This window comes from Phoenix dactylifera, unplaced genomic scaffold (assembly GCF_009389715.1).
Source record: "Phoenix dactylifera cultivar Barhee BC4 unplaced genomic scaffold, palm_55x_up_171113_PBpolish2nd_filt_p 000758F, whole genome shotgun sequence".
NCBI lineage: Eukaryota > Viridiplantae > Streptophyta > Magnoliopsida > Arecales > Arecaceae > Phoenix > Phoenix dactylifera.
The window spans coordinates 410-28,046 of record NW_024068129.1 but is presented as its reverse complement, the minus strand read 5'-3'; the positions used below and the strand labels follow the sequence as shown (position 1 = coordinate 28,046).

Sequence of the window (27,637 nt, the reverse complement as noted above, 5' to 3'; positions counted from 1 at the left end):
GTTTTCCAAATCTCTGTTTCTAAAACCTATTCAAAACTATGAAAACGTAGAGGGGGAGGAGAGAAGAACTTTGAGAATATTGTCATATATTTTGTATATTTCAACGAGTACAAGAGCCCACCTTTTATAGTTGAACTCATCTAATCAACCCTATAAATAATCAATTATAGCTTATATACACCAACAAAATATGGCTAAACATGGCAATCCTGGATCATACAGCTCATATACACCAGCATCCTCCTTCATACAACTCATATACACCAACACAATATAGCTAAATATGGCAATCCTAGATCATACAGCTCATAAACACCAACATACAGCTCATATACACCAACATTCATCCTCAAACTCAAGATAGTAGCGAAGATGCCAACTTGACTTTGCTAACCAAATCACGGTGATGCCCTGATAGATGGGCTTTCGTAAAAATATCTGCAAGCTGATCCGCAGAAGCAACATATATTAATTAAATAGTGCCCTGCCTGATATGATGCTGAATGAAGTGACAATATATACACTAATGTATTTTGTGTATAAGGAAATGAAATCAGATAATACTCCTTTCTTCCTGAAAACTCTATTCTTTCTCTTCTCTTCCTCTCATGCACGTAAGTCGCCATCTTCAAGAACCCTAGGGCACGTAGCCATCAAAGGAGAAGTCCTTCACGTCCAAGGACTTGAACCAACCATCAGCTGCGCGGCGGTAAGGGAGAAGTCCTAACCTGAATAGGACTTGTGTTCGGCTATAAGCAAGAAGAGCCTATTTCCGCTTGGCTCTAGTTCTCTTCCACCATCAAAGAACTAGTGATCCATACCTCAATCAGCAAGGGGATGCCCTAGGTGCTGAGGTTTCAGAGGCGGTTCATCCCCCCACAATTGGGATCATAGCTTTCTATCTCCTACAAACTTGAGATCGTTGGCGTTTCTTTGCTCATTCAACTCGATGAGATGGTACAAGAATGACAGCTTCCATGTTGAAGGTAAGGTTGAAAGGTGGCTCCTTACTTGGTGTCCGTCGAGTGGTATAGTAGGCCCACAATATGATGGGCAGCTCGTCCACCCATAGGCCTTTAGCTCGATCAAACCTAATCTTTATCATAAAATACTCTTGATCCTAAAAAATACTGTAGAAGATTATGTTATGCATGTTAGTCATATAGATCATGTTTCTACCTCTTCATTATCTCTAACTAACATTTATTTAATTCCTAAACTTACTTTAAATCTTATTTTTATCTGTCAATTGTGCGAACTTGGTCTTGATGTCTATTTCTCTGGTAATAGTTATTGTGTGCAAGATCATCAAATGGGTTAGCCTCTTGGGACCGCCCGTGTGACTGGACACATGTTTGAGCTCATCAATCTCCACATTCTTCTCAATCAGTTGCATTTACCTCATCTAATTCATCTTTGATTTTTTGGCACTCTCATTTGGGCCATGTTTTTTTTTTGAATAAATTGCGTACTTTATTCTCCACTGATTTGTTATGGTCAGTTAAAATAAAAATATTGATTGTTTATCTTGTCTACTTGTTAAAAAATTGTTTTACGCTTTAATAATAATAATTCCGTTTCTTTTGCACCATTTGATTTGGTTCATTGTGATATCTGGAGCCTTTCGCCCCATGCTATCGTAGGAGAGTCAATATTTTATGATATTTGTTGATGATTACTCTTATTTTACATAATTATATCTCATGCATCGTATATCTAAGTTACCTAACATTTATTATGATTTTATCTATAGTGTTAAATCTTAATTCTTTTGTCATATTAAGGTATTTCATTCAGATAATGCCATAGAAAATAGAGAAATAGAATTTCTTAACTTTCTTCATTAGCAAGGCATCATTCCTTAATGTTCTTGTCCAAGAACATCCCAACAGAATGGGAGTGCTTAATGTAAACATAGGCATATCATCGAAACTATTTGCGCCTTGCTCATATTCTCTTCTTATCTTGAATGCTTCTAAGGTGAAGCAACTCTTATTGTTGTCTAGACAATTAATTGCCTTTCTTCATTCAGATAATACCATAGAAAATAGATAAATGGAATTTCTTAACTTTCTTCATTAGCAAGGCATCATTCCTTAATGTTCTTGTCCAAGAACATCCCAACAGAATGGGAGTGCTTAACGTAAACATAGGCATATCATCAAAACTGTTTGCGCCTTGCTCATATTCTCTTCTTATCTTGAATGCTTCTAAGGTGAAGCAACTCTTACCGTTGTCTAGACAATTAATTGCCTTTCTTCATTCAGATAATGCCATAGAAAATAGATAAATGGAATTTCTTAACTTTTTTATTAGCAAAGCATCGGTCCTCAATATTTTTGTCCAAGAACAACTCAACAGAATGGGAGTTCTAACAAAAACATAGGCATATCATGGAAACTATTTGCACCTTGCTCATATTCTCTTTTTGTCTTGAATGCTTCTAAGGTGAAACAACTCTAACTATTGTCTACACAATTAACTGCTTTTCCTAACTTATCCTTGTCAACCAATCTCTATATGAACATCTATATAGTACCCCTCTTAACTACAGTACTCTTAAGGGCCCATTCTTTTGAGGTTAAATATCATGGGAAAGTTCATCAACTTTCCCATTAACCAACTTATCCATGTTCTTAAGCTCCTCCCAAAATAGTGATGTTACTAAGTTACTTTCTCATAAGGAGCATTTAACCATGAAATGGACAGAAACACCTACCCAACTGAAAGATAGGTAAATTGGTTTCCCATCAGCCAGTAAGGTGGCCCTATTTTTTTACTAAAATACCCCCTTTATGATGATACACCAACAAATCTTGACCTCTCATTTACTTTTTTCATCTGTAATGAATTCTAATCCAAGTAGCAACGCTGTAATCCCCAGCCAATTTTTAGCCATAAGATCGGTGGATTCCGATGAGTCTTTCATAGTTTTTAAGTTAAATTTTGATGATTGATTTGGTGAGATTCTACCTTTTTTTTAAGTTCTATTTCATAATGGCATTCAGTCCTTGAAACCTAGAGGACTAGTATTTTGTTGTGAAAAGGTCACTTGAGAAATGATGATATGTTCTCTTTTAGTTTCTTTCATACCTAAGCATTTTAAGTTCTATGTTAGACATTCTCAAATTTGTACAAATGTCCACTTCTTGGCTCATTGTTGTAGCTCTTATTTTAGTTTGGAAAACCTAATATGGGTTGTAATTTTTTACTTTTGGTAAATCCTAATTCTAGATGGGACTTAAATGTCACGTTAGAAATTTTTTTAAAAAAAATTGACCAAACTAGCCTTAACTGATATAATATCTATCTATGGAGGAGAACAACTGTAAGGCACCATGGGTTTCGAGTTTAATTTTGACAAACCATCTAAAAAAAGCCATGTGCTAAAGAAAAAGCAATCTAGATCTCTCAGGCAAGTGCATGCCTCTAATATTTTCTGCTATAGAGAGCTTGTGTCAAGAGTTTTGTCACTTGAGCCAGCCTGTTCATAGTCCATGCCAGGCCATGGAACAACTGATGCACCCTTCAAAAAGAAGGGTTCTCACGTATCTACTAATTTGGATCTTTTTGATGACACACTGCCAAAGCTATCATAGTTCCATTTGTAGACATAGAAATCTTTATCCACAACGACAATATTAAAAAATCATGTCTATGGTATTGGACAAGTAGAACTAGGAATTAACAAATAATGTACTAGCATCTCCAATCTCTATGACGTGGTAGATGGACTGTGAAGTGAGAACAAAACCAGATCAGGAAGGACACCCGTTGTTGGATGTTGGTTAAGAAGGATGCTCGTTGTCGGATGCCGGTTAGAAAGGAAGCTTAGTATTGGTCGCTTGTCGGAAAAGGACGCTTGTGGTCGAGTGGCAAAGCGAGAAAGAAATCTTAGTTACCCAATCTCGAAAAGAAGAAGATTCTTGAAGACGGAAGACTTCGAAGAGATCCAAAAGTCAAAAAAGTGAAAGAGGAGCCTTATTTTTTTTATAGAAATAATTTTGACTTTTCACAATAGATAAATGGTTTCACTAACATTATAAATTTAACTAGGAGTATGTAAAAGTTTAAGTATAATAAATCTAAACTTTAGAGGGTTTTTGTAATTTACTCATATATTTTCTTATGTCCTTAAATAGTTGTTACATCACGTAGGGCTATTTTGGTTAATTATTTTTTTTTGAGGTGGCATTTGAATTTCATTAAAAGTTAATGTTTGACTAACGTTCTATTAAGTTATGGATTAAAGTATTGGATAAAAATAAACCTAAATGGATAATTATAGATTTTTTATATTATTAGGTATAAATATAATTTACCTTGAAGATTTTTATAATTTATTTTTTTTACTATGTTAAATGTTATTCTGCTATCATATACCAGGTTAGATATGAGATCGACCAAAATTCTTGGGAGGTGAAAACTGTTGTGTAAGGGTTCTGAATGAAAAAAAAAACCCTCTACGTAGGAGGAGATTCCCATACCTCAAGAGGTCAGTTCATATTTGGCTCTGGTTCATAACACCAAAGATTATATTATCCCTTTAGCAAAAAAAATAAATAAATTATATTATCCATGTGAGTCATTGGACGGGGATCTTAGCAGCACTACAGGAAAACCAACTTTTTCCGGCGCTTTTGGCGACCTTTAGTGACGCTAATAAGCGTCGGCTAAAATACCACTGACGCAAACAGAAGCGTCGCCAAAGCGTTGGCAATACTGAAGTGGGAAAAATTTTTCCCGACGCTCTTGAGAAGCGTTGTAAAAGGTGGATTTTTAGCGACGCTTTTTAGCGACCCTTAAAAGCGTCGCTAAAACTACCTACGCCGACGCTTATAAGCGTCGGCTTTGGCCCCAAGTTTTTTTAAAAAAATATTTTTCATCAGGGACTTGGTGTCCCCGATGGTTGTTGGCTTAACTCCCTTCCTCATAATGGCTATCCTCTCATTTCCAGCTGCAGCTCTCCGATTTCCCATCTTCTTCCTCGCAGCTATCTCCAGCAGTAATGGAGATTGTGTGGCCAGCACCAGCTAGTTGAAGAGGGGTTTGGGGAGAACCAGACTGGGAAGCACTCTTCTGTGAAGCAGAATAGTGCTCCTGGGGAACCCATAAATCTCCCATAACGACAACAGGATGGTTCACTGCCGCCGAAGCATTCGGCACCCTTTAAGAAGCAAGAAGCAAAGAGGCAATCAAATTGAATCCAAACCTACCTGCAAATGGCTCTTCACTTCATCATTGGTGAGCCCGTCAACCTTCATCAGTTCTCTGATCTGCTTTGGGGTAGCCACTGCATCAAGAGAAACTTCAATCAGATCAAAAGAACGGAATTGCGCTGTTCTAATTACTGGGAATTGCAAATACCTTGGTGTACCCTTGTCCCCGATGGTGACCAGGAGAAGCTTCATGGCAACCTCATCTTCCACAGAATCTTCCCCGGTCTTGGAACTCCATCGCCCTCAGATGCGCCGATCTGCAGGGTTCCAGAATCAAGAAAATGAAAAACAAAAAACCATTAACAATTAAAATGAAACTTTGGATGCCAAAAGGAACTAGAAAGAACATACCGGAAAAATTAAAGAATTAGAACATACTCATCTCTCTGATCTCTTTCTCTAGCCGCCTCCGAGGCCTTTGAACGTTCCTCGGGGCCTGATCGAACTTTGGATGCCACGAGCCGCGGCCTGGGCCTCCGATGAGGGGAGGGTGAGAGGAGGAGGAGTTTTTGGAGGGAGATGGGGCTGCAAGGCTGGATGGAGAGGTGAGGGGGAGATGAAACTCACGAGATGGACGGGGGCCTCCATTTGCCTGCATCCATGGCCACTCATCGCGTCGGACCACAGCCCGCCTGCCGTCACCGCCGTATCCTCAGCTCGGAGGGGTAGAATACCTTTCTCGACGGCCACCATCGTCCTCGAAGCTCGGAGGGGGAGGGGGATCCGAAGAAGAACAAGTTGGATCAGGGAGGAAGAAGGGGGGGATGGCGGCTGGGTGGAAGGGTTAGGGTTTGCTCCGCGTGCGAGAGAGAGAGAGAGAGAGGGCAGGGGATCGGGGATGAAAAAGGAGGGATCAGGGGATCGGGGATGAAAAAGGAGGAATTGGAGGTGTTGGGCCCCTTTTGGTCTCCGACGACGTTTTAAAGCGTCGTCGTATCCAAATTTCACCCGACGCTAACAAAAAGCATCGCCAAATTTGGCCCCCGCTCGAAATGCGCTGACGCTGTTTGATAGCGTCGGTGATGAATAGTCGGCAAAGCCCTACTTTCTTGTAGTGCAGGTATATTATCCATGTGAGTCATTGGACGGTGATCTTAGCAGGTGACCTGATTTGTGCTGGCATCACCACTAAAGCTGAGAACGCTCACCAGCTAACTTTAGGAGCTAGCGAATACAAGATGTCCTACTTGATGGGTCACCGTGATCAGCTGCTGCTGTCGTTGTTTGCATATTAAATGCTGGCGTTGGTTGCATATTAAATGCTGTCGTATAAAGTAAATAAGCAGCTGGGACCTGTGAACTGACGGAAACTTACATGAATCAAAATGTTTATTTCCTGTATTCACCATAACGTTGGTCAAGTGGTCTCTCTCTCGCTCTCTCTCGGCTTCCAGCTGGTAATAGGTATTGGTTGTTCCAATCTTTACCACTTTGGCCTCTGGTGCAAGCTGTCCATGAGTATTTGTGAGTTGGGACAGGACAGATGCTGAAAGCCAAGCAGAGGTATGAAGGTGGTGGTTTTCCATTGAAGTGGAATTTATGAGGAACAAAAGATTAAGTACTCTAGCGTATCTGTGTCATCATTTGTGGAGTTATGCTTTTTATTGTAGAAGTATCCCCTAGTTTGAAGTGAGTAGACAGGATGTAATACTAGAGTTTCCAGACAGTTTTACCGATCCATCGTTATCATGAAGAATTCGCTTGCCATCGTCTCAGTCCGTAACTTACTGGCTTCACAAGTTTAGCTTTTTTTGGTCAACATTCATCTCTTCGGACGGCAGCTCTTACTCCTAGCTCACTTGCTTTCCAGACTTTTTTTTTTTTTTTTTCCATCATGAATTTTTAAGGCAGGTACTTTCCTGCTGCTTTGTGTCAGCTCTAGAGGTTTTGGCAGATAGAATTGGGCTGATAAAGCAGTGGTGATGTCTTGATTCGCCTGCGTCTTGTCAAGCACGGAAGGTTGTTTCCTTCTACAGAGATTAGCCAGCCGAGGCTTGGCCCATCTTTGTCAACTTGAGGGTGTCTATAATTGTGCCACGTGGTGGCATTCTAGAGAGACAACCATTCTTTTTTATCATGTTGCTTCATTGCTTGCTAATTAATTGGTTGTTTGTTTACGTTTCTCAAAAAAGTTTAATTGATTGATTATGCTACGTATAACTTGATCTCATGGCGGATGCTTATGAGGTTTGCCTCCAAAAGTATTAGTTCCCCTTCTTGGATTCCCGCAGTGCAAATCCGAGTCCACGCTCGTTTCAGTTACAGCCAAATGGGAAAAGGTTGAAGGATGACTTCAATACACTTAAATTCGACAATAGTGATGGAGTGGACTCATTATCATGACTGAATACAATACTTGTAATTCTCTTTGTCGAGAAACAAATTAGATAGATTAAAAATTTTTACGGTATTTTTATATTTTTAGATTTATCCAGCCTGTGCTTGGATTTGGTTTATGTCTGTCTTAATTTAGTGTGAAATATGGATGGGAAGATGTTAATGGAGTGAAATAATGGAGTGCCCTGCCCATGAAAAAAAATAAATAATGGAGTAAAAAACAAGAAAGCTAGTGGTACGGACGAAGAAGGCAGTAATGGCGGGTAAGGTCAAAAATTTTTTATAGGACTAGAATTATTTATGTGGTTTTAAGAGTATTACGTGAGCGACTGCCAACCATAAAGGCTGTCCGATTCATAAATGCCGGCCAAAGTTGTTGCGCCAAAGTTTTTGTTTTAAATTGCCGACAAGCTAGCTCCAACGGCCTTCCCGAATTGCTTCCTCCCACAGCCCAAACTTAATTTATAGCTCTGAACAAGCCACCGAACTCCCTCTACTTCCCATCTTCTCCAACCTATTTTCACTGGAGGCTGTGTGCTCTTTAAATGACAGCTAAATCTTCTCCACGCTAATCGAACGCCATACACCGGACCGGACAAAAGGCAAGATAACTGGGGGAAGACATGGAAGTTTATTCCGTTGAGGTGGAGGAGTCGAGACCGGCCGCCGGAAACAAGCCTTCCGCCGGTCCGGTTTATCGGTCCATCTATGCAAGAGACGGTCTCTTGGAACTGCCCGCTGGCATCGATTCCCCCTGGGACTTCCTTAGGTTGGATTTTTCCGGTTAATTTATTTGTGTGTCTGCGCTCTTCATGATTATAATCTTCGTTCATCAACATATTTCTTGTGCACTGTGGTTCCTTTTGCTAAGTTTCCATTCTCAAGTGCTTCTTGGGTTTCCATTGATTGCTTTTGCTCCATTTGCTTGAAAAGCATGGATGAAGTGAGAGTTAATGAGAATGTTTTGTTCTTTTATGCATTCTTTAATTTCTTCCCTTCTTACAATGACCCATTTTTTCAAGGAAAAAAATGGTTTTTAAATATTTAAGGGAAGCTTTTTTTTTTTTTTTTTGGCCACAAGTTGAATGTGGGCGGTACACAACAACATTTTTTGCTCTTTGAGGATTTCTAGTTGTATTAGATCAGATGATATCCTGTCGAAGACTCCTGAGTTAGCACTTGCCCAATTTGGCAGAGCATTGATTTGAGTTCACGACTTCTTTCTTTTCTTTTCTTTCTTGTGTATATTTCCAGTTTCCCAATAAACTGATCATATCTACAACAGGTCCGACGAAAAACAATGTACGATAAACATGGGAAAGGATTTCTTTAGAGAGAGAAATTTGTTTTGAAATGGAGGAGGCATGCATTTGAACTTCTCTTTGTTACCGTTAAATTATGTGACTGACTATGTTTTGTCTCTGTTTTCTTGCAGTGGATCAGTTAAAAGATGTCCTCAGAACCAAATGCTTGGTCATCGCGAAGTCATTAATGGGAAGGTAATTGGCATATCTTTACATACGCAAGTATCCATAGAAAGTGCATAAATCGTTTTAGAGAAACACAGTGATCAAGTCACCAACATTTCATTAAAGGGAGAAAAAGTGCGTATGCGCAAATGGATGCATGGATATGCATAAAGGTACAGTATAAGTTTGTTTTTGCATGGTGAAGAATGTTCCTTCCAACTGATGGCCTTTGTCATCCGTATTTGCTTATTACATGATAATCCCGAATGCAGCTGAATTGAGACATCTATTTATGGGTTTATGGGTTTCTCTCTTTCTAATCCACCAAAATTAGAGCAAAATCATAACTTATACTTGGCCTAGTTAATTTTCATAATCCATAAATGCTTTATACAATATAAAGAATGTTGTTGTATCAATTGTGCACAACAGCCTATTGCTATTACTGCTACTGCTGCATAGTGGCAACAATACTCAGTGACTAAAGAGAAGCTGAATTTGTAGGTCGGTCAGTATGCATGGCAGACGTATGGAGAGGTCTATGACATAGCTATCAAGATTGGATCTGCCATTCGAGGGCTTGGCATTAACCCTGTAAGCCAACCTAAATGCTTCTATTACATGTGACTCTTAACTTTAGGTGGTGCATACTTGACTGGGTTTGCATATGATGTGATAAGATTTTTGTTTGCATGAGGCTATATAACAAAATACTTACAAGATGCTATTTTATTCTTAGGGAGATCGTTGTGGCATATATGGATCCAACAGCCCTGAATGGGTGATTTCCATGGAGGTATAGTTTTTCTCTGTTATTGTGCATCTTATGTTAGTCATACATTTCATAAGAGCCATGTCCACCTGTACGAAAAATGGAAAAGTGATGTTGAGTGCATTTTTTTTTTGTTACACCAGTTATATGATTTATAATGTTTTTGCATAATGGGGGTGAGGAATACAAAATTGTTTCTTAGACATTTTCTAATCGTGAGAAAATAATTAATATAGGCCCACATAGCGTGTTAAAACTGTTCTTGAATTATTAGCTCGCTCTTGTTAGTAGTTCTTAGTTTTAATACATCGTGGATTTTGCAGGCCTGTAATAGCCAGGGAATCTGTTATGTGCCTCTGTATGACACCCTTGGTAGGTGCTTACTTTCTTTTCTCATGGAATAATTCAAATGGCTTATTCTGATTTATTTGCATCATAAACATGAATATCTATTCTGCTGCAAAAGCTTAAAATACAAAGAGTCATACTAGATTGTAGAATTTAGGTGGGTATCTCTCGAGAAAGATGATATGTTGTTGACTGTTGTCAGCATCAAGTGATTCCAGTGCCCCATGTTTGTATTAATATATTCCATAAAACTATACCATATAATATATATGTCAGATCTGAAGCATAAAAAACTTTTACCCAGTTAAGGCACTATGCTATATTGTTTAGCAAAATGCTTGCTTATCAAAAGAAACAAAAAGAACTAATTGGTTTATTTTCCAATATCATTATTCATAATAGTAGCATGTTCAAGTTTGAACCATGCATATGGTGGTTATTCAAAGATTCCTCGGAAGATTCGGTGACGTGACTATGAGAATCTACTCTCTTCATCTTTACATGACATTCATACACTTAATTTTTCAGACTTTAAGTCTTAGCATTTTTTCATTAGTTTTTCATCTTGCAATGCAGGTGCTAATGCAGTGGAGTTCATCATCAACCATGCAGAAGTCTCAATAGCTTTTGTTCAAGAAAACAAAATAAAATCTGTATGTTGAAATTATTTTCTTACCTCCCAAGTTATGTCAATTAGTATTTATTAACAACCTTCACATGCCAGTGGTTGCTGAGACAGTTTCAACCTACCTCTTGACTCTTTCAATCAAGATATATAGGTTTGTTTCGTAATAAATATGGATATTGTCTGAATTTGACCAGATTAAGATTATATTTGTCCCTTTATTAAGTTTTACATGTGCATTTGCTGAAACCTGTTCTGGTGGTAAAGAGCAGTTTCACTGCTGCACTACTAAGAAAATTTGCAAATTAGTTAGAGCTTTAACTATAGAATATTTTCACATTTTATAACATATTATACTCAGCCTGAACTGCATGTACTTTCTAAGCTAATCCGACCACCGGTTCATATGCATATTTGTGGATTTCTTCATGTTGTAGCATTATGCTGACCACTAAGAGCTCAGTCAGTGTGTTGCATCCTCGTGCCCGTCAGTTGGCATCATGAGGAAGTTTTTATTTGGGTCAGAGTTAATAAGTTTAATATCTTGTTTTGCCATTGTTGATGTGTTGAATTTTATCCATTAAAAATGATAGAACGGGGGGAACCTTTGTTTGGTTTTATATTGTTTCTCATGCTTCCAAAGCTACACAACCACAAGTCCTAAATCATATTCTTGTAAAGGAAAAATTTGCTTACAAGCTTGACTTATTATATCAAGAAATCCTAAATATACTCATAGTGTTGGTCGGGCCTGAGCATAATCAACATCATTAACCCCTCCTTTTATGTTATATGTATCTCACAATTTGACTCTATGTTATTCAGATATTGATGTGCCTACCAAAATGTGCCATGTATCTCAAGAGTATGTTGAGCAGCAATCTTGTATTTCAATATCTATGCATTACAATGCTTCGGGGCAATAACATCTTTATTATGCATTATTAAATCCAGCAATTGTTAGCTTTGGAATGGTGACCGATGAACAAAAAAGAGAATGTGAACAAGTTGGGGTATCTTGCTTTTCTTGGGAGGACTTGATCTCTTCGGTAGTATCTTTACACTTCCTAATGTTAGAGTTACATATTTTAAATTCTTTATTTACCTTTGCTCATTGCTCTTGAAGATGCTAGTTAGTTTTTACATTTTTAACAAAGCATATATCCAAATCAATAATACTTCTGCTGGTTATCCCCTTCTTCATGGCATGATACCTCCCAAGTGTATTAAGTCTGCAACTATCATGTATATAATGCGAGCTATTTCTAATGTGCCATTAGAAGGTATGTAAATCTTTGTATTCTTAATTCAGACAGCAGATTTATACATGCTACTCTTATTTGCAGATTTACAAGTGATAAAATCAAACATAAACTATATCTGCAGTAGAAACTTCATTCATATGATTTTGACAAAAATCTGGACCTTTTTGTTTTTCAGGGTAGTGCTAACTGTAAACTTCCTCCAAAACACAAGGATGATATATGCACAATTATGTATACTAGTGGAACAACTGGAGACCCAAAAGGTGTCATGCTGACAAACAAGGCTGTTATTGCTGAAGTCATTACCACAGAACATCTACTTCTAGAAACAGATAAAGTGGTAAATACTTAGCTCCCAACACTTGTAATGATATACAGATTTTATTGTTCTCTTTCGGAGAGCTTTTCCACTAGGGTAGCTTCAAGAACCTAGCTCTTTTGCTTAAAGAAGGGTAGAAAGGAACTCCAAACTCCAATTTCGCGTTTCCTATTACAGCATAGCTGACTTTTATGTAACTGAAAAATTAAGTAATTTCCAATTGGGATGGATGCTATTTGGCGACTAGCGTGGCATCACATTTTCTCCATGTTTACCCATTTTTCAATTTCGCATTTCCTATTACAACATAGCTCCCTTTATTTAACCTAAAAATTAAGTGATTTTCCTTTTAGATGTTGCCGCTCGGAATTGGTTCAACTCTGGCGCTGAGTTGGTGGGGGTCGCTGGAGATCCTGGCTTGTCTGCTGTCTGAGTTGGAGAGATTGGATGGGATTGCTACACACCTCCATGGCGATGCTCCGGTGGACTACTGTGCTTGATTTGCGGTGATCCTAACGTCGAGCACCCACAAGTCGGCATTAGATAGTGGCGGAATGGCTTCGAGTGGTGCTCCGACACTACCTCTGATCTAAAATAGAAAAAATAAAGAAATCCATCTTTCGGAGCATGTTCAGTAGGGCGCCCTCCAATGCCTAAGTCAGATACAACTCTCAGAGAATAGGAGGCCTGAGAGGGACAAAAAGGCAGCGCAAAGAGTCGAAAGAGAATTTACTTGGAGGGCCATCAGGAACATAATATATAGGCGAGAACCAAAACCTGTCGCTAAGTGGTTTGGGGCTATATGCTGGTTGATTGCTTGTGAATCTCACCCATGCTTCTTGGTTGTAGGATTTGTTTCAGTACCATATTTGTTAGAAAATAGTTAATGATACAGCCGAGTTGTTGCCAGTTGTGGAAAGAGTTTGAGACATAGAGGACTCTTTGCATGCTCTTTGAGTCGGACATGTGGTAAGCTTTCAATGGTCAGCTTATGGCTAGGTGGCGAGTTTTCATTGGTCGGTTTGCCTTGTCAGCATAGGTTGGTTCTGAGGTATATCACTTGCCCCCCACTTCTAAGGCCAAGGGATCGGCTCGAGCAAAGGAAGTGCTTTCCTCAGGCAAAACCGGTTAATTAAGACAAGTTGCAAAGTTGATCAGTCGGGCTATCTCGTTAGCTTCGAAAGCCTTTGGAAGATTGCATCCTTGGGGCAATCCCGACCTTGAGAGGTCAGTTGGCTCGCCAGATCATTGGTGTGGGTGCTGGTACAGGATAGAGATGTTGCCTCCTTAGGGCTGTGGAATGGCTCTCCCGACCTGTGCACCCGAGCTGTCTCGACCTTGAGAGGTTGATTGACTCGTCAGGTCTTCAGCATGAGGGCTAGTTCAAGATGAAGGTTTTGTCTCCTCAGGGTTGTAAAATGGCATGTTCGTCCTATGCACCCAAGTCATCATCCCAACCTTGAGAGCTAGGTTAGCTCACCAAGTCTTTGGCACGATGATCGGTTCAGGACTAGGTGTTGCCTACGTGGGGTTGTAGAATGGTTCACTCGAACTGTTATACTCAAAGGCGCTTTCGTCGATGATCACTAGAAAGACTTGCTCAACAATATAATCCATGACTGGCATTCATCGGAAAGGATGCCTAACTAGGGTGTTCTAGGCACACACACCCATTATGGGTATTGCAGTCAACAATCTTTAAGGGACACGCTTGATCCCCTTTAGCTTATTGTAGAGTAAGTTACCTAATCTGAAACACTCTTGATAATTTTTGGAGAAACAATGTTTCATTTATTGAGATTAGGTTTACATTGCAATAAGACATTTCTTATTGATAATACATTCAAAGATTGGTTGAATTCCATATCTAAGTTACAGGTGTCCCATCAAGATGTTGTAGATGATAAATTCCGAGGTGAATGGCCTCCGTTACTTGGTATGATCCTTTCCAATTTGGAGTGAACTTGCCTTGTTCTGTTGGTTGAATCACCTTAGTCCTTTTGAGCATTCTCAAAGTTGGAAGAACTTAACTTTTACCTGGGTATTGTAATACCGAGCTACTCGTTGTTGATACGTGTCCATTAAGATCCGAGCTTGTTTCCTTGTTTCTTCTAGCAAATCCAAGTTATCTTGGAGGCCTTCCAAATTTCTTTGCTCGTCGAAGAAGTCCACTACTGGGAGGGTAGACTGATCTCCAAAGGGATCATAGCTTCGTTGCCGAAGGCGAGGTTGAAGAGTATTTCTTCCTTTAGAGTTTGGTTAGTAGTCCGGTAAGCCTATAGAATACTACGGAGCTCGTCCACCCAAAGCCCCTTTGTTCAATCTAGCCATACCTTTAGATTCTACGGGATGGTCCTGTTGGTTACCTTGGCTACTCCATTGGCCGTGAAGATATCCGACTAAGGTGAGCCGATGATCTATGTGGAGGTTAGTGTAGAACTCTCTGAAGTGGATGTCGTCGAACTCCCTTCCATTATTAGTGATGATGGCCCAAGAAAGCTCGAACCAACATATGATGAACTTCTATACGAAGTTCTGGGTGTTCTTGGTGATCCGGGCTAATTACTCAGCCTTGACCTACTTGGTGAAGTAGTTGATGGCCGCTATTAGGAACTTTCTTTATTCGGTTGCCTATAGGAATGGTTTAAGGATGTTCATCCCCCAGAAGGCAAAAGGTTGAGGAGCACTGATCGGTGTGAGAGAGGCAACTCGTTGTCGCTGGATGTTTGCATGTCGCTGTCATTGGTCGCACTTCTTCATGAAGTTAGCTGCATCCTTGTGGATGGTCAGCTTGTAATAGCCTTGTCGGAGGATCTTATAAGCTAAGGCCCTGCCCCCTAAGTAGTTCCTGCAAATTTCTTCATGGACTTTTTTGAGTGCATATTTAGCTTCGAAAGGTCGGAGACATTGAAGGAGAGGTAGGGTGAATGATCTCTTGTAGAGCTTCCACTCCAGGAAGATGGAACATGAGGATTGATTCTTGAGCCCTCGAGCTTCCTTCCTATCCTTGGAAAGTCTTTTGTCTTGAAGGTAATCAACGAGGAGGTTGATCTAGATCAGCTCAAGATTAGCTTGTGGAACTAAAGCTGGCTCCTCAATGTTTGGCTTGTCAAGCACTTCAAGGTAGGCCATCCTCGGTAGATCAACACATTCTAAGGTGGCGAGCTTCAAAGGTAGGTTAGTCATAGCATTTTCCGATCGAGGAATCTGTAGGATCTCAAACTCCTTAGAGGGCAAATTGATGTTCTTGACTTTTTGAAGGTATCTTGACATCATGGGCACCCTTGCATCTAAGTCGCCTTGAACTTAACTGATGACTCATTGGGAGTTGTTGAGAGCCTTTAGGCACCAAACTCTAAATTCTTGGGTTATCTTAAGGCCGATGAGGAGGGTCTCATACTCGGCTTCAATGTTAGACGCCTTAAAGCTTAAACGCAAGGCATACTCCGCCACGACTTCGTCTGGACTAGTGAGGATTAGCTTGGCTCCACTTGTATTTGGGTTGGAGGATCTGTCTATGTAGAGCATCTAGTAATCTTCCAGTTTGTGCTTCTTTAGCTTTGTGTTAACCTCTGCATCTTTGGCAATCATGCACTCTACGAGGAAGTTGGCTAGTGCTTGAGCTTTGATGACTGGTCAAGGTTGATAGTGAATGTCGAACTTAATTTCCAAGCTTGACTGCCCATTTAATCAGCCTTTCTGATGCATCTAGCTTCTGCATGACTTGCCTTAATGGTTGGTCAGTTGGCATGGTGATGGAATAGGCTTGAAATTGGAGCCAAAGTCTCCTAGCCCAGGTGATGAGAGTAGAGGCTACCTTTTCAAGCTTAAGGTACCTTGTCTCGGCGCCTCGGAGGACTCAGCTCACATAATAGATTGGCCTCTATACTTCATCTTCTTTATGAATGGGAATTGAGCTTGCAGTGGAAGGAGATACCGCAAGTTAGAGATAAAGCATATCTTTTAGATTTGGTTTGGTGAGGAGGGGTGGTGAGTTGAGGTACTGCTTGAGTTGGTCAAAGATGGTCTGAGACTCCTCGGACCATTAAAAGTCTTTAATCTGCCTTAGCACTTTGAAGAAAGATAAACATTTCTTGGTTGATCTTGCCACGAACTTGCTCAATATCGCGATCCGACCTGCCAAGTGTTGGACCACCTTCTTCATCTTCTAGGGCATCATTTCCATCATGTAGATACTTTCTTGCATTGACTCCAAAAGGGACTTGCTTGGATTAAGCTTCATGCAATACTTTCTTAATGCTGTGAATGCCTGTTGTAGGTCGATCATGTGTTGTTTGGTCTCATTGCCCTTTACCAGTATGTCATCAACGTAGATATCCATATTGTGATTGATCTGGTTCTTGAAGATCTTATTGACCAAGCATTGGTAAGTTGCTCCAATGTTCTTGAGTCTGAACGATATGACCTTGTAGCAGTATAGCCCTTTACCAGTGATGGAGGTTTTTTCTTCATCCTTCGGTACCATCGGTATTTGATTATAGCCCGAGAATGCATCCATGAAGCTTAGCATTCAGTACCCTGATGTCGCATCGATGAGCTGGTCGCTCCTCGGCAATAGGAAGTTTTCTTTAGGACAAGCTTGGCTGAGGTCGATGAGATCAATATATGTACGCCACTTTCCATTAGCCTTCTTCATGAGGATGACATTTGCTAACCAGTCGGGGTAAGAGACTTCTTGAATGAAGCCGGCTGTAACGAGCTTGTCTACCTCTTCATCAATGGCCTATTGTCTCTTAGGAGCAAAGCTCCTTTTCTTATACCGAACTGGTCTAAATGTTGGGTCCATACTTGTGAAAAAACATATCAGGGCTTATATCTGGCATACCAGAGGCTGATCAAGTGAAGATGTTGGCATTGGTCCAAAGGAAATCCATCGGCTACACTTTGGTAATTTCATTGAGGTTGGCTCCGATCTGTACTATCCTTCTTGGGACCGCTTCGCTGAGAGAGAATTGGAGGGGTTTCTCGGCCGGTTTTCATTGCTTCTGCTTTTGCTTGTCACAAGTATCGAATCCTTCAAATGTAGTGCTTCTGTAAGATTCTTTTTTTGGAGAGTTGCCACATGGCATTGACGACCAAATGTTTGGTCCCCCCGGACTTCTTGTGTATTGTCTAGTTGGAAACTTCATGACTAGGTGGTAGGTAGATACTACGATGCAAAAGGTGTTCGACTTAGGTCGGTCCAAGATGGCATTGTACTCTAAGAGGACTTTTACGACTAGAAAATCGAGCATCACAATTGCTTGCTTTGGGGTCCAGCCAGCTATGACTGGAAGGAAAATAAACCCCTCTATGGAGATGGGGTCCTCCAAGAATCCGATCAGAGAAAAGTTTATCCTCTTTAATCGGTCAGTAGGCATATTTATCTTGCAAAAAGCCTTATAAAATAATACTTCCATCGAGCTTCCATTATGCACTAAAACATATTTTACATTATAATTAGTGATGGTTAAGGAAACTACAATGGTGTTATCATGCGGAGTTTGTACATCCTTTATATTAGCATTCGAGAAGGAAATCACCATGTCCGTCCTCTGCCTTTTCGAATCAAAGCTTCTTGCTTGGGTAGAGCGCTCACAGTTCCTTCGCACAGACGAGATCATTCCACCTACTGTTGGATCATCCAAGATAGTGTTGATGATGCCGCAGTAGGCTAGTTGATTTGGTGCTCGGCGGCAAGCAACTCTCGCTAATGTTGTTTCAACCTTGCAAGTGGTCGATGAAGCACCCAAGGTACTCTTGCTGGATGAGATCCTCGATCTCATTCTTGAGATGCTAATAGTCTTTGGATGATGAAGGATCAATAGATTTTGCAGAATTTCTTTTATCCTTTTTGGCAGCTTCCATCATATTCTGAGACCATTTCACATAGCCTCGATTCTCGATCTCCATCAAGATCTACGTTCGGGGGGTATTAAGAGAGGTGTACCTCTCAAATTGTCAAGGTGGACTCCTCGACTGATGGGGACCTCGATTAACTATTGTTTGCTTCTTCCCGAGCTCATTTTCATTCTTCTGAGCTCGTTTATTCTTCTTCTTTCCAGACTTGTTCCTGTTCGACTCTCACCAAGCTATCATAGCTTTTTCTGCATTTAAATACTTCTCAGCATAGGTGAGGATCTTCGAATAACTTTTTGAGGACCTCTTCTTGAGGAAAAAGAGGAACTGAGATGTCTTTAGCTCGCGCTTCAATGCGGACATGGCGATAAAATGATTTAGGTCGCGCACTTCCAAAATCATCGCATTAGAGCGGTTGATGTAGTCACGAATGGACTCCATCCTATTGATTGATGGCAAATAGGTACTTCGAGACTTTTCTTTGTTAGCAGCTGCTGATCAAGTGTGCGGCGAATAGTCGGCCAAATTGCTTAAAGGAGTGGATCGAGTTTGGCTGTAGAAAAGGCTTGGCAAAGCACTGCGTTAGTGGCCTCTTGGAGCATTGTGAGGGCTCTAAAACTTTTTAGATGGTCTAGGGGATCGGTAGTTCCATCGTAGATCTCTAGTTGGGACATCTTGAATCGAGGAGGATGGGATTCTTCCATGATCTTCGTTAAGAATGAAGAGTCGGTTATGAAGTCAACTTCGTCCTCGAGCTTGACGTTGCGGCCTCTTAAGGCCTTAAGACACTGATCCATCTCCTTGAATCTATGGTCGAGGTTAACCACCCTCCTGGAGATCCTCTCGAATGGTGGTGGGATGAATGTCCCGGCGTTGATCCCCCTCGAGACTGCAAACTTGGGGACCAATGCCGCCTCCCTTGCCCTAACTCCTTAGGAGAGAATAGTGATTGTGTCGGGCCTGTCCTAGACTTTGAGGATGGGAATAATGACTCGACTGCACCGGATGGTCCGGATCCTCGTGATCTCATGGTTGTTGTCATTGTGGTTGCTGCTAATGCTGGTTAGCAGCCATCTGCTGCAGGTTCTAGATGGTAGGGGTTAGTATTTGAACCTGCTGCATGAGTAGAATGGATTTGCTTAGCTGTGACCAATGGGTTAGGCTGTGGCTCCTGCTGAGGAGGAGCACTCCAAGGGCTCTGTAAAGAGCCGTCAGACTCTAGGGCTACATTCTGCTGGGTGACTGTAGTCACTGCACGTGTTCTTGATTTCATAGTTGTGTCATCCACTCGATCGATTAGATCTCCAAAGATGGGGATTAAAGATCCTTCTTTTAACACCAATTTGTTGCCGCAGAGAACCGGTCCAACCTAGTGCCCAGTTGGTGGAGATCGCTGGAGATCCTGGCTTGTCTATCGTCTGGATCAGAAAATCGGATGGGTTCGCTGCACGCCTCTATGGCGATGCTTTGCTGGACTGCTGCACTTGATCGGCGATGATCCCGACGTCGAGCACCCACAAGTCGACATTGGAAGGCAGAGGAATGGCTTTGGGTGGCGCTCTGACCTAAAACAATAAAAACAAAGAAGTCCACCTATCGGAGCTTGTCTGACGGGGACCTTTTGATGTCTAAGTCAAACACAAATCTCAAGAAATAGGAGGCTTGAGAGGGGTAGAGAGGCATCGCAAGAGAGTCGAATGAGAACTTTCTTAGAGGGCCCCCGAGAACGCAATATATAGGTGAGAGCCAGAACCTGTTGCTAAGTAGTTTGGGTATATACACTAGTTGACAAGGCAACAAATTGCATATTTTGCCCATGAATCTCGCTCACGCTTCTTGGTTGCGGGATTTGCTTGAGTACCCCATTTATTAGAAAACAGTTAGTGATATGGCCAAGTTGTTACCAGCTATGAGCAGAATTGGACATACAGAGAACTTTCTACAAGCTTTTTGATTCGGCCATGTGGCAAGCTTTGAATGGTCAGTCTGCGGCTAGATGGCGAGCTTTAATTGGTCTGTTTGCCTTGTTAGTATAGGTAGGTCCTGAGGTATATCAGGATGGATGCTATTTGGTGATTGACATAGTATTATATTTTCACTTGTTTATACATTTTCTCCTAGATTGCTATATCATATAAATCATTTTCAACTCCTCAAGATACCTCCATGTTTGTACATAATTTGGAGAAATCTTCCTGTTTTTAACATTAAAAAAATTGCCTGTTCTATGGCATACTAATTTGGCAATATGGAATGAATATCTGGGGATCTACTCATGCCTGAAATTTGCTAGGTTATTTTGATAGTGGTATTGTTGTTTCTTCAATGAAAACTAAGGTATTTTAAGAATTTACTGTATTTTATTTGGCATATTAGTAATAGATAGTCATTTCGCTGCATCAACATCTGCAAGATCTCATCTTATTTACAGGGCAAAGTGTCCAATGCTTAAAATGTCCAAAGATTTAAAAATTGTTGTCCCAGCAATATAATTCTGTTTCAAAAAGAATTACAATTAAATTTTGATAATAAGATTGGTTAGACATCTAGTCTCTAAGCTTATGAGAAATAGATTTCTTAGTGAAAATCTGAATTATCTCTTCAACTACATGTTTGAGATGTCTGTTTGGAAACAATCTTAGACTTTCTTCTTTTCATGTAATTTCTTCCTAACCTATAAAAGAAATAAAAACATGTTGCCATGTAGTCATTTGCAACAACTTGGTTCCAACGCAAGGGGTGTGCCAAATAAATGATTTTTGATTTTAGAGGTAGTATATCATATTCGTTAGATCATATCTTCGTTTTTAAAAACCCCCATCTTCAAATGTCACCTAATTGGATTTTGTATCAAACCCAGTTAATCTCACCACTACATCTGTATATTTTTATCTATCCACAAAAAGACATACATTTGATGTCTTTCTATCAATCTCGATGTCTTTTTCTATAAATTATGCTAGCAAGACTTGAAACATACTACAAAATACACACTTCTGATATGGAAATTGAGCAGCATAGACATGTTGTATTATCTGCATGCCTGCCACTTGGATCTGCAATTTAAGCATTTTAATTTCATGTGCTTTATATGACATGATTCAAGGTTTACCGCAAATTTGGATGCCTAGATTTAGATTGATCTCCAAGAAGAGTAAACTAATGTTCTTTAGACAATCTATCTATTGTCAGATTGAGAGATCATGAATTTTGTGCCTATAGGTGACTGAGGAAGACTCATACTTCTCATTCCTTCCCTTAGCCCATATATTTGATCAGATAATTGAGAACTACTGCATCTTTAAGGGTGCCTCCATAGGATTCTGGCAAGGGGTATGACCTATGTATCTTTGCTATAACCTCCCTTTGTTATGATGACTTTCTATTCCCCTGATTTTCTCTCAATTAATTTGCACTTGTTGTTTTCTTTTGTAGGATGTTCGATATTTGATGGAGGACATTCAGGAACTGAAACCCACTTTATTTTGTGGTGTACCTCGAGTTTATGACCGTATATACACAGGTCCACTGCTTATAGTTTATAGTTTTTGGTTAACTTCTTAAGCAACTTACTGTCAGAATTTCCTTATTCAATTTTCCACCTTGACATTGTGAGGTGTATGTGACTGAAGGTATAAATCGGAAAATTTCATCTGGAGGAATGTTAACAAAGAAGTTATTCCAGTATGCTTATGACTAGTACGTTTTTCAGAGTGCAGCCTCATGGCACTGTCCTTCTGATTGCTGTTGTTGATTTGCATTTCATAGAACATTCTTTCAATCTAGATTCCAGCAAATTTTTTGATAAATATCTATATTTTATTTATGTTGTATGGCATCGCTGTGCTTTCATCAGCAAATTGAAAAATTTGAGGAGAGGGATGAAACAAAATGAAGCATCACCTTTCTTCGACAGATTAGTCTTTGATAAAGTATGTGCCAACTTTCAGCCCCTCCTCCATGACTTCTTGAGATGAGAATGTTTAGATTTCCCTTTTCTTGATCATCACCACAGATCAAACAAGGACTCGGGGCCGAGTGCGCATCATGATATCTGGAGCTGCGCCGTTACCTAGACATATTGAGGAGTTCCTCAGAGTCGTATGCTGCAGTGTCTTTATACAAGGATATGGTAATGGTGAACTACCCTTTTGGTGCATGTAATCTTAAGAAACATTGTCATATGTTGTATAGATCTTGTGCTGTACTTTCACTGCTCTTGGAAGAAGCCCATTCTCCACATTGTGATATATCTTCTGCATATAATTGAACACAAGACAGATCTTCTATGCATAATTTTTAGTACTTCTATTATATTTGGCTTGCAGGTCTTACAGAAAGTTGCTCTGGGTGCTTCACATCTATAGCCAACGTACTCCCAATGATGGGAACAGTGGGAGTCCCTGTCACGACCATAGAGGCAAGACTTGAGTCTGTGCCGGAAATGGGGTATGATGCTCTTTCCCATGTACCTCGCGGGGAGATTTGCTTGAGGGGTAAAACCTTATTCTCCAGTTACTACAAGCACCAGGAGCTTACGAGTGAAGCTATCGTAGATGGCTGGTTTCATACAGGTTAAAAGAACTCTATCTATCCCCTCTTCTGTATATCAAAAATAAGCATCAATCTGTTCAGCATCTTGCAGACCGTTCTAGTTGAGATTCACACTAGTGGAAGAATGCGTGACCGAGTTCTTCTTAAAGCTCTGACATCAGCTTAATGAGTTGGGAAAATCAATTAGAGCAATTCAGAAAGATGGATTTCCACTTACACTAGCTAGATTTCTCCTGCAACTATAAGTTTCAGGGACTGCAAAGCAAATTTATATATAATGGCATTGCTTTAGGCTTTAGCTATGCTGGTGGTAGTTATTTTAGTCTTTATTATGCAGGTGACATTGGAGAATGGCAACCCAATGGTGCAATGAAGATCATCGACAGAAAAAAGAATATCTTTAAATTGTCTCAAGGAGAATATATTGCTGTGGAGAACCTTGAAAGCACATACATGCAGTGCCCTCTTGTCGCATCGGTAGTAATACTAGCATATTTATCTGCAGATTTGAAATATGTTATCATCTTACGTAGTTTATATCGTGTAGGTTTGGGTCTACGGAAACAGTTTCGAGTCCTTTCTCGTGGGCGTGGTTGTTCCAGAAAAGAAGCTGGTAGAGGAGTGGGCAGCAGTCAATGATGTCATTGGTGCATTTGAAGAGTTGTGCAAGCATCCAAAAGCAAGAAAATACATTCTTGATGAGCTCAATAATACCGGTCGAAGACATGAAGTACGTCATTAATCATTGGCATTTCAAAACACTTAATGATACTGCAAAACATGACTTGACTGATATAAAATTCGATCACCGCAGCTTAAAGGATTCGAGCTGCTGAAAGCAGTTCATCTCGAACCAACACCATTTGACATGGAGAGAGATCTGATTACTCCGACCTTTAAATTGAAGAGGCCGCAGTTGCTCAAATATTACAAGGTAGTAAGACTCAAACTGATGCAGTGCTTTCTTGGTGATTTACAATTTTTATATATCATTTGTAATTTTTTTCAATTATTTCTCATCATGGGAAACAACGATTAATTACAGGACTTTATCGATGGACTGTATCAAGAAGCGAAGGAAACAAAGGCATGATTCCTTTAGCCATGTAAAAACTACTGTATTATGGTCACCCAGACGAAGTACGTTCATCTGAAAAGTTTCTCTTCCCTCATATTTAGATGTAAACGAAGGTTGGGAGAAAACTAACAAAAAAATAAGGTTTCTCGGTTCTGTTTTCTCTGTAATTCCTGCTTTTCATACTTACTGCTTTATCACTGCGTCAGTTTCTGTCAAGTTTCTCAGCCCCACCAAAAAAAAAGAGAAAAAAAAACTGTGATTGATTAATTACGACACTTGAATAAAATTTGGATTGAATAATTCTGATCCTCTGAGAAGTATCCTGCAGTTGTTTTTCTAATCTGGTAGCCTGTGATGAATTATATCCATGCACTTTTGCTTCGTTGCATTGTGAGCTTCGAAAGGAGGAAAACACAAGCTGAGGAGATGAATACAGCTCCGGCAAAGCAAGCTAGATCCAAGCCACTGGCCAAGGTCACGTTCTTGAACTTTTCTAACATCCCTGTTTGAAGTATCAAAAGTATGGCATGCCCAATTTTTGATTTTGCCTCTGATATCGACTGCATCTCCATACTCTTTGCAAGCATCTGAAAACGATTTAGCAATATTATGAGAATCCTGCTGAAATGTTTCTCAGTTAAATCCAAATATCTAACCTGAAGGTTAAATGAGCCAAGGCTGGACTCGGCAATTTGCCATCCTCTGTTCTGTTTAGTGTCGGCAGAGCCGGAAAACATGACATACAACCCCATCCCGAACGTAAGCAGAGCAGTTCCAACAAGAAACGTATCTGTCAGGGATATTGGTCGAGACCATGAACTCGTTACTGTGTGAATAATGAAGTAAAAATTTGATTTAAAGATCAAAGGAGCTCCAAGTAATCGATGATTTGGAAGTATGGGGAATTTGTACCTATGGCTTCGATGAGTAGCTGTATGATACCTCCTTCAGCCAGCCGTTGTGATATCATATGGAAGTACTGGAAAAATGCCTCCAGAACAAGGAAGCAACCCTGAAATCCATCAAGTACACGTGCATTTTTTTTTCAAGTCAAGAAGGGGGGGAAAAAAACTCTCTGTGAATCAGCAATTCCATAGAAATACCTCAACGAAACACAAGACCGAGCCGATCAGGGATCCTGCAACCGCGATTAGTGTGAAGGATTGGCATCCAGCCGATCCCCTGCTTGAAGCAAGCAGATAGGTGAGGAGATGGATTCCGCAAGATGAGAAAGCAGCAGTAGTAATGGTAGAAGTAGTAGTGCTAGTAGTAGTAGTAGTAGTACGGTTTCGACGAGCATCTCGGAATGCGCAGAAGAAAATCCCTCTGGAGCCTCCTGCCGCGATGGAACGAAGAGTGTGAGAGCCAGCTTTGCTACCTGAGCTACGCGGGAAGATGAGAGATCCATAATCTCCATCCCCTTTTCGAAAAAAGAAGGCTCGTGCTTCTTTTCAGGTGAGGTCACCGCGGTGCCCGAGAGACGGGCACCCTCTTCCTTCCCCGGCAGTCTTGTGGAAGAATGCTCTTCGCTCCTCGACCGGTCAGAACTTGGGACACGGGAGACGACAAAAATTGGAAGAAGAAGAGGAAAATGGAGGGTGGTGATCTGATTGGAGAGCTCTGCTAGTCCTTAGCAATCTGCTTGCTCCTGCCATTTTTGTTGCTTTTGTGCTTTCTTGGAACCCCTCTCTCTACTTATTCCAAACTCCCCGTGTTTACTTGCTGCCGTATTTATTCACGCGTATCATAGATTCGGGGGATGGAGAGGGCGCTGGAGGGTAGTTGGAGGTGTGGGAGGGGAGAGGGGAAGATTCGAGGCATATCTGTGGGCCCATCGGCCGAGCGAGGAGATTCGGCGGGATCCGACCGAGAGGACGGAGAGGGAGAGAAGTAGTCGGCATGGAATTCAATGCAAAGAAAGCAAGTACAAGTTTCCATCGTCCTGGGTGGGCCCGCGAGAGCTCAGAGTCGGACGCGTGTCGTAGAGCGGAGCCTCTTTTTCTGCGACGTTATTCTCCCGACTTTTCCCCGGCCTTTCCACTTCCACGGGACCGGAGGAAGGCAAGAATGGGTGGCCGCTCGGTTTGGTTAACCAAAAATAAATAAATAAATAAAATAAGGAAAAACACGTGCAAAGCTCGGTCTCTCTCTCGTATTGGACGGTCTGGAAGCGAAGTTTCTCTCCCACCCCTTCAAAACGTGCGAAGGCTGATCGCTGCTTATTGGAAGTTTCCAAACCGAAGAATGGCTTCAGACACAGGCCGCGTCTAGCAACTACTTGTGCTTTCAAGCTTCCAAGTCTAGACTCCGCGTATCATAATGGTCGACATCGTTAGCAATCATAGAGATGCGCTTTTTTTTTCAAAAAGCCTTCTATAATTTCCTTTACGGATAGCTATGGTAGCTTGAAACTTCTCCCTGCTGGATCCTGCCATCCTCCCATTGGCATGGAATCCAATACCGGATGTCCCCCGCATTTTTAGAAAAATGATGAAAAAATTTACCTTAAAAATGTATTTAAAAATAATTTATCTAGCTTTCTGAGATGCAAAATTACTAATCAAACTTTCTACTTAAGATTCAATAAAGTACTATTTTCAATCGATAATATAGCTAATTATTTAATTTTTTTTGTGATATAGTTGACCGCAAATAATATTTTATTAACTTTAATTTTGAAAAACTTCTTTTAGTAGAAGCAACTGTTACATGCATTGTTAACAATATCCTGTAAGCAATGCATGCATTTGGAAAAGAATTTACTTTTTTCATAAAACGTAAAAGATCAATAGGGATACTAGTTTTCATTTGTAAAACTTGTTTTAAAACTTTTAACTCTGAAAATAGATCAAGACCATCAATATCAGAATATTCACCATGTTTTCAAGATGAAGACAATACTTTCTCAAATCCTCTTCATTCAAAGATTTTAACTTTCTAAAATTAAACCAAAAACCAAAAATATTTTCATATATTGTGAATTGTTCAAACCTATTTTGAATTGAAGAAATAGCTTGATTTACTATATAAAAAGTAATCAATTCTAAACGATCCTTCAGCTGATCTTGCTGTCTCATCATCACTATTTTCATCAAATTGTTTTTTCTATGGATCACATATTTTTTACGAAATGTAGAAGCTCTATTTTTATTTTATTTGCAATTTCTTTAGATGAAATTAAAGCAGTCATGAATCCATTTTCTCTATAACTTTTTAAATAAGAAAGAAGACCGTTTAACTGATTTATAGCAACATCAATATGCATACTTCAGATTGTAAGTTCTTACTAACTGAGTTAACAGCAAACAATATATCATATCAAATATTCATGCCCAATAAGAATTCAAAATTCTCAATCTCATATATAGTTAAGAATGTGGCTTCACTCTTTGTTTTAGGATCTTCACTAGTTTTCGCTAATTGAACTAAGGCATCTCTTATTTTAGGAGCTTGGTATTTAATTGCTTTTACACTTTCAATATGACTTTTCCAACCTGTCTGTGACAACGACTTAAGAGACAATGTGCATACATTATCTTATAAAATATTTCATCATTTTATAGAAGAAGAAAATAAGGTATAAATTCATTGTATCACTCTAGAAAAAGATATAGCCTTAGGACATAAGTTAGCAGTATCATATAATACTAAATTCAAGTTATGACATCCACATAGTATATAAAATGCTCTAGGATTTATATCCAATAATCTTTTTTGTACATATTGATGTTTTTTTTAATATAAGATCCGCTGTCATACCCTTGTCCTCTTATATCATTAACCTAAAATTTA

The 27,637-nt window shown here is 40.0% G+C and overlaps 2 protein-coding genes and 1 long non-coding RNA gene across 3 annotated transcripts; 1 reads left to right on the top strand and 2 right to left on the bottom strand.

The window, feature by feature from the left end:
* Nucleotides 1-4,192: 4,192 nt before the first annotated feature.
* Nucleotides 4,193-5,529, bottom strand: LOC120107078. Its single transcript, XR_005509032.1, has 2 exons — nucleotides 5,368-5,529; nucleotides 4,193-5,293 (listed from the first exon to the last, which is right to left on the bottom strand). It is a non-coding gene; the product is annotated as an uncharacterized LOC120107078 (long non-coding RNA).
* Nucleotides 5,530-7,976: 2,447 nt separating this feature from the next.
* On the top strand, nucleotides 7,977-24,145 carry LOC120107080 (long chain acyl-CoA synthetase 2-like). The gene is given in 20 exon segments (XM_039120235.1): nucleotides 7,977-8,325; nucleotides 8,992-9,055; nucleotides 9,530-9,619; nucleotides 9,765-9,821; nucleotides 10,121-10,169; nucleotides 10,722-10,798; nucleotides 11,596-11,635; nucleotides 11,725-11,819; nucleotides 12,211-12,375; nucleotides 21,436-21,546; nucleotides 21,649-21,736; nucleotides 21,846-21,912; nucleotides 22,070-22,145; nucleotides 22,229-22,241; nucleotides 22,244-22,345; nucleotides 22,542-22,787; nucleotides 23,105-23,244; nucleotides 23,315-23,497; nucleotides 23,582-23,701; nucleotides 23,813-24,145. Coding segments are annotated over 20 exon segments (1,977 nt in total). The 5' UTR covers nucleotides 7,977-8,179; the 3' UTR covers nucleotides 23,861-24,145.
* On the bottom strand, nucleotides 24,007-25,027 carry LOC120107081 (the record flags this gene model as incomplete). The annotated part of the gene is made up of 4 exons (XM_039120236.1): nucleotides 24,007-24,432; nucleotides 24,502-24,635; nucleotides 24,758-24,857; nucleotides 24,949-25,027. Coding segments are annotated over 4 exons (541 nt in total), but the record flags the coding sequence as incomplete, so codon positions are not given.
* Between the last annotated feature and the right edge of the window lie 2,610 nt (nucleotides 25,028-27,637).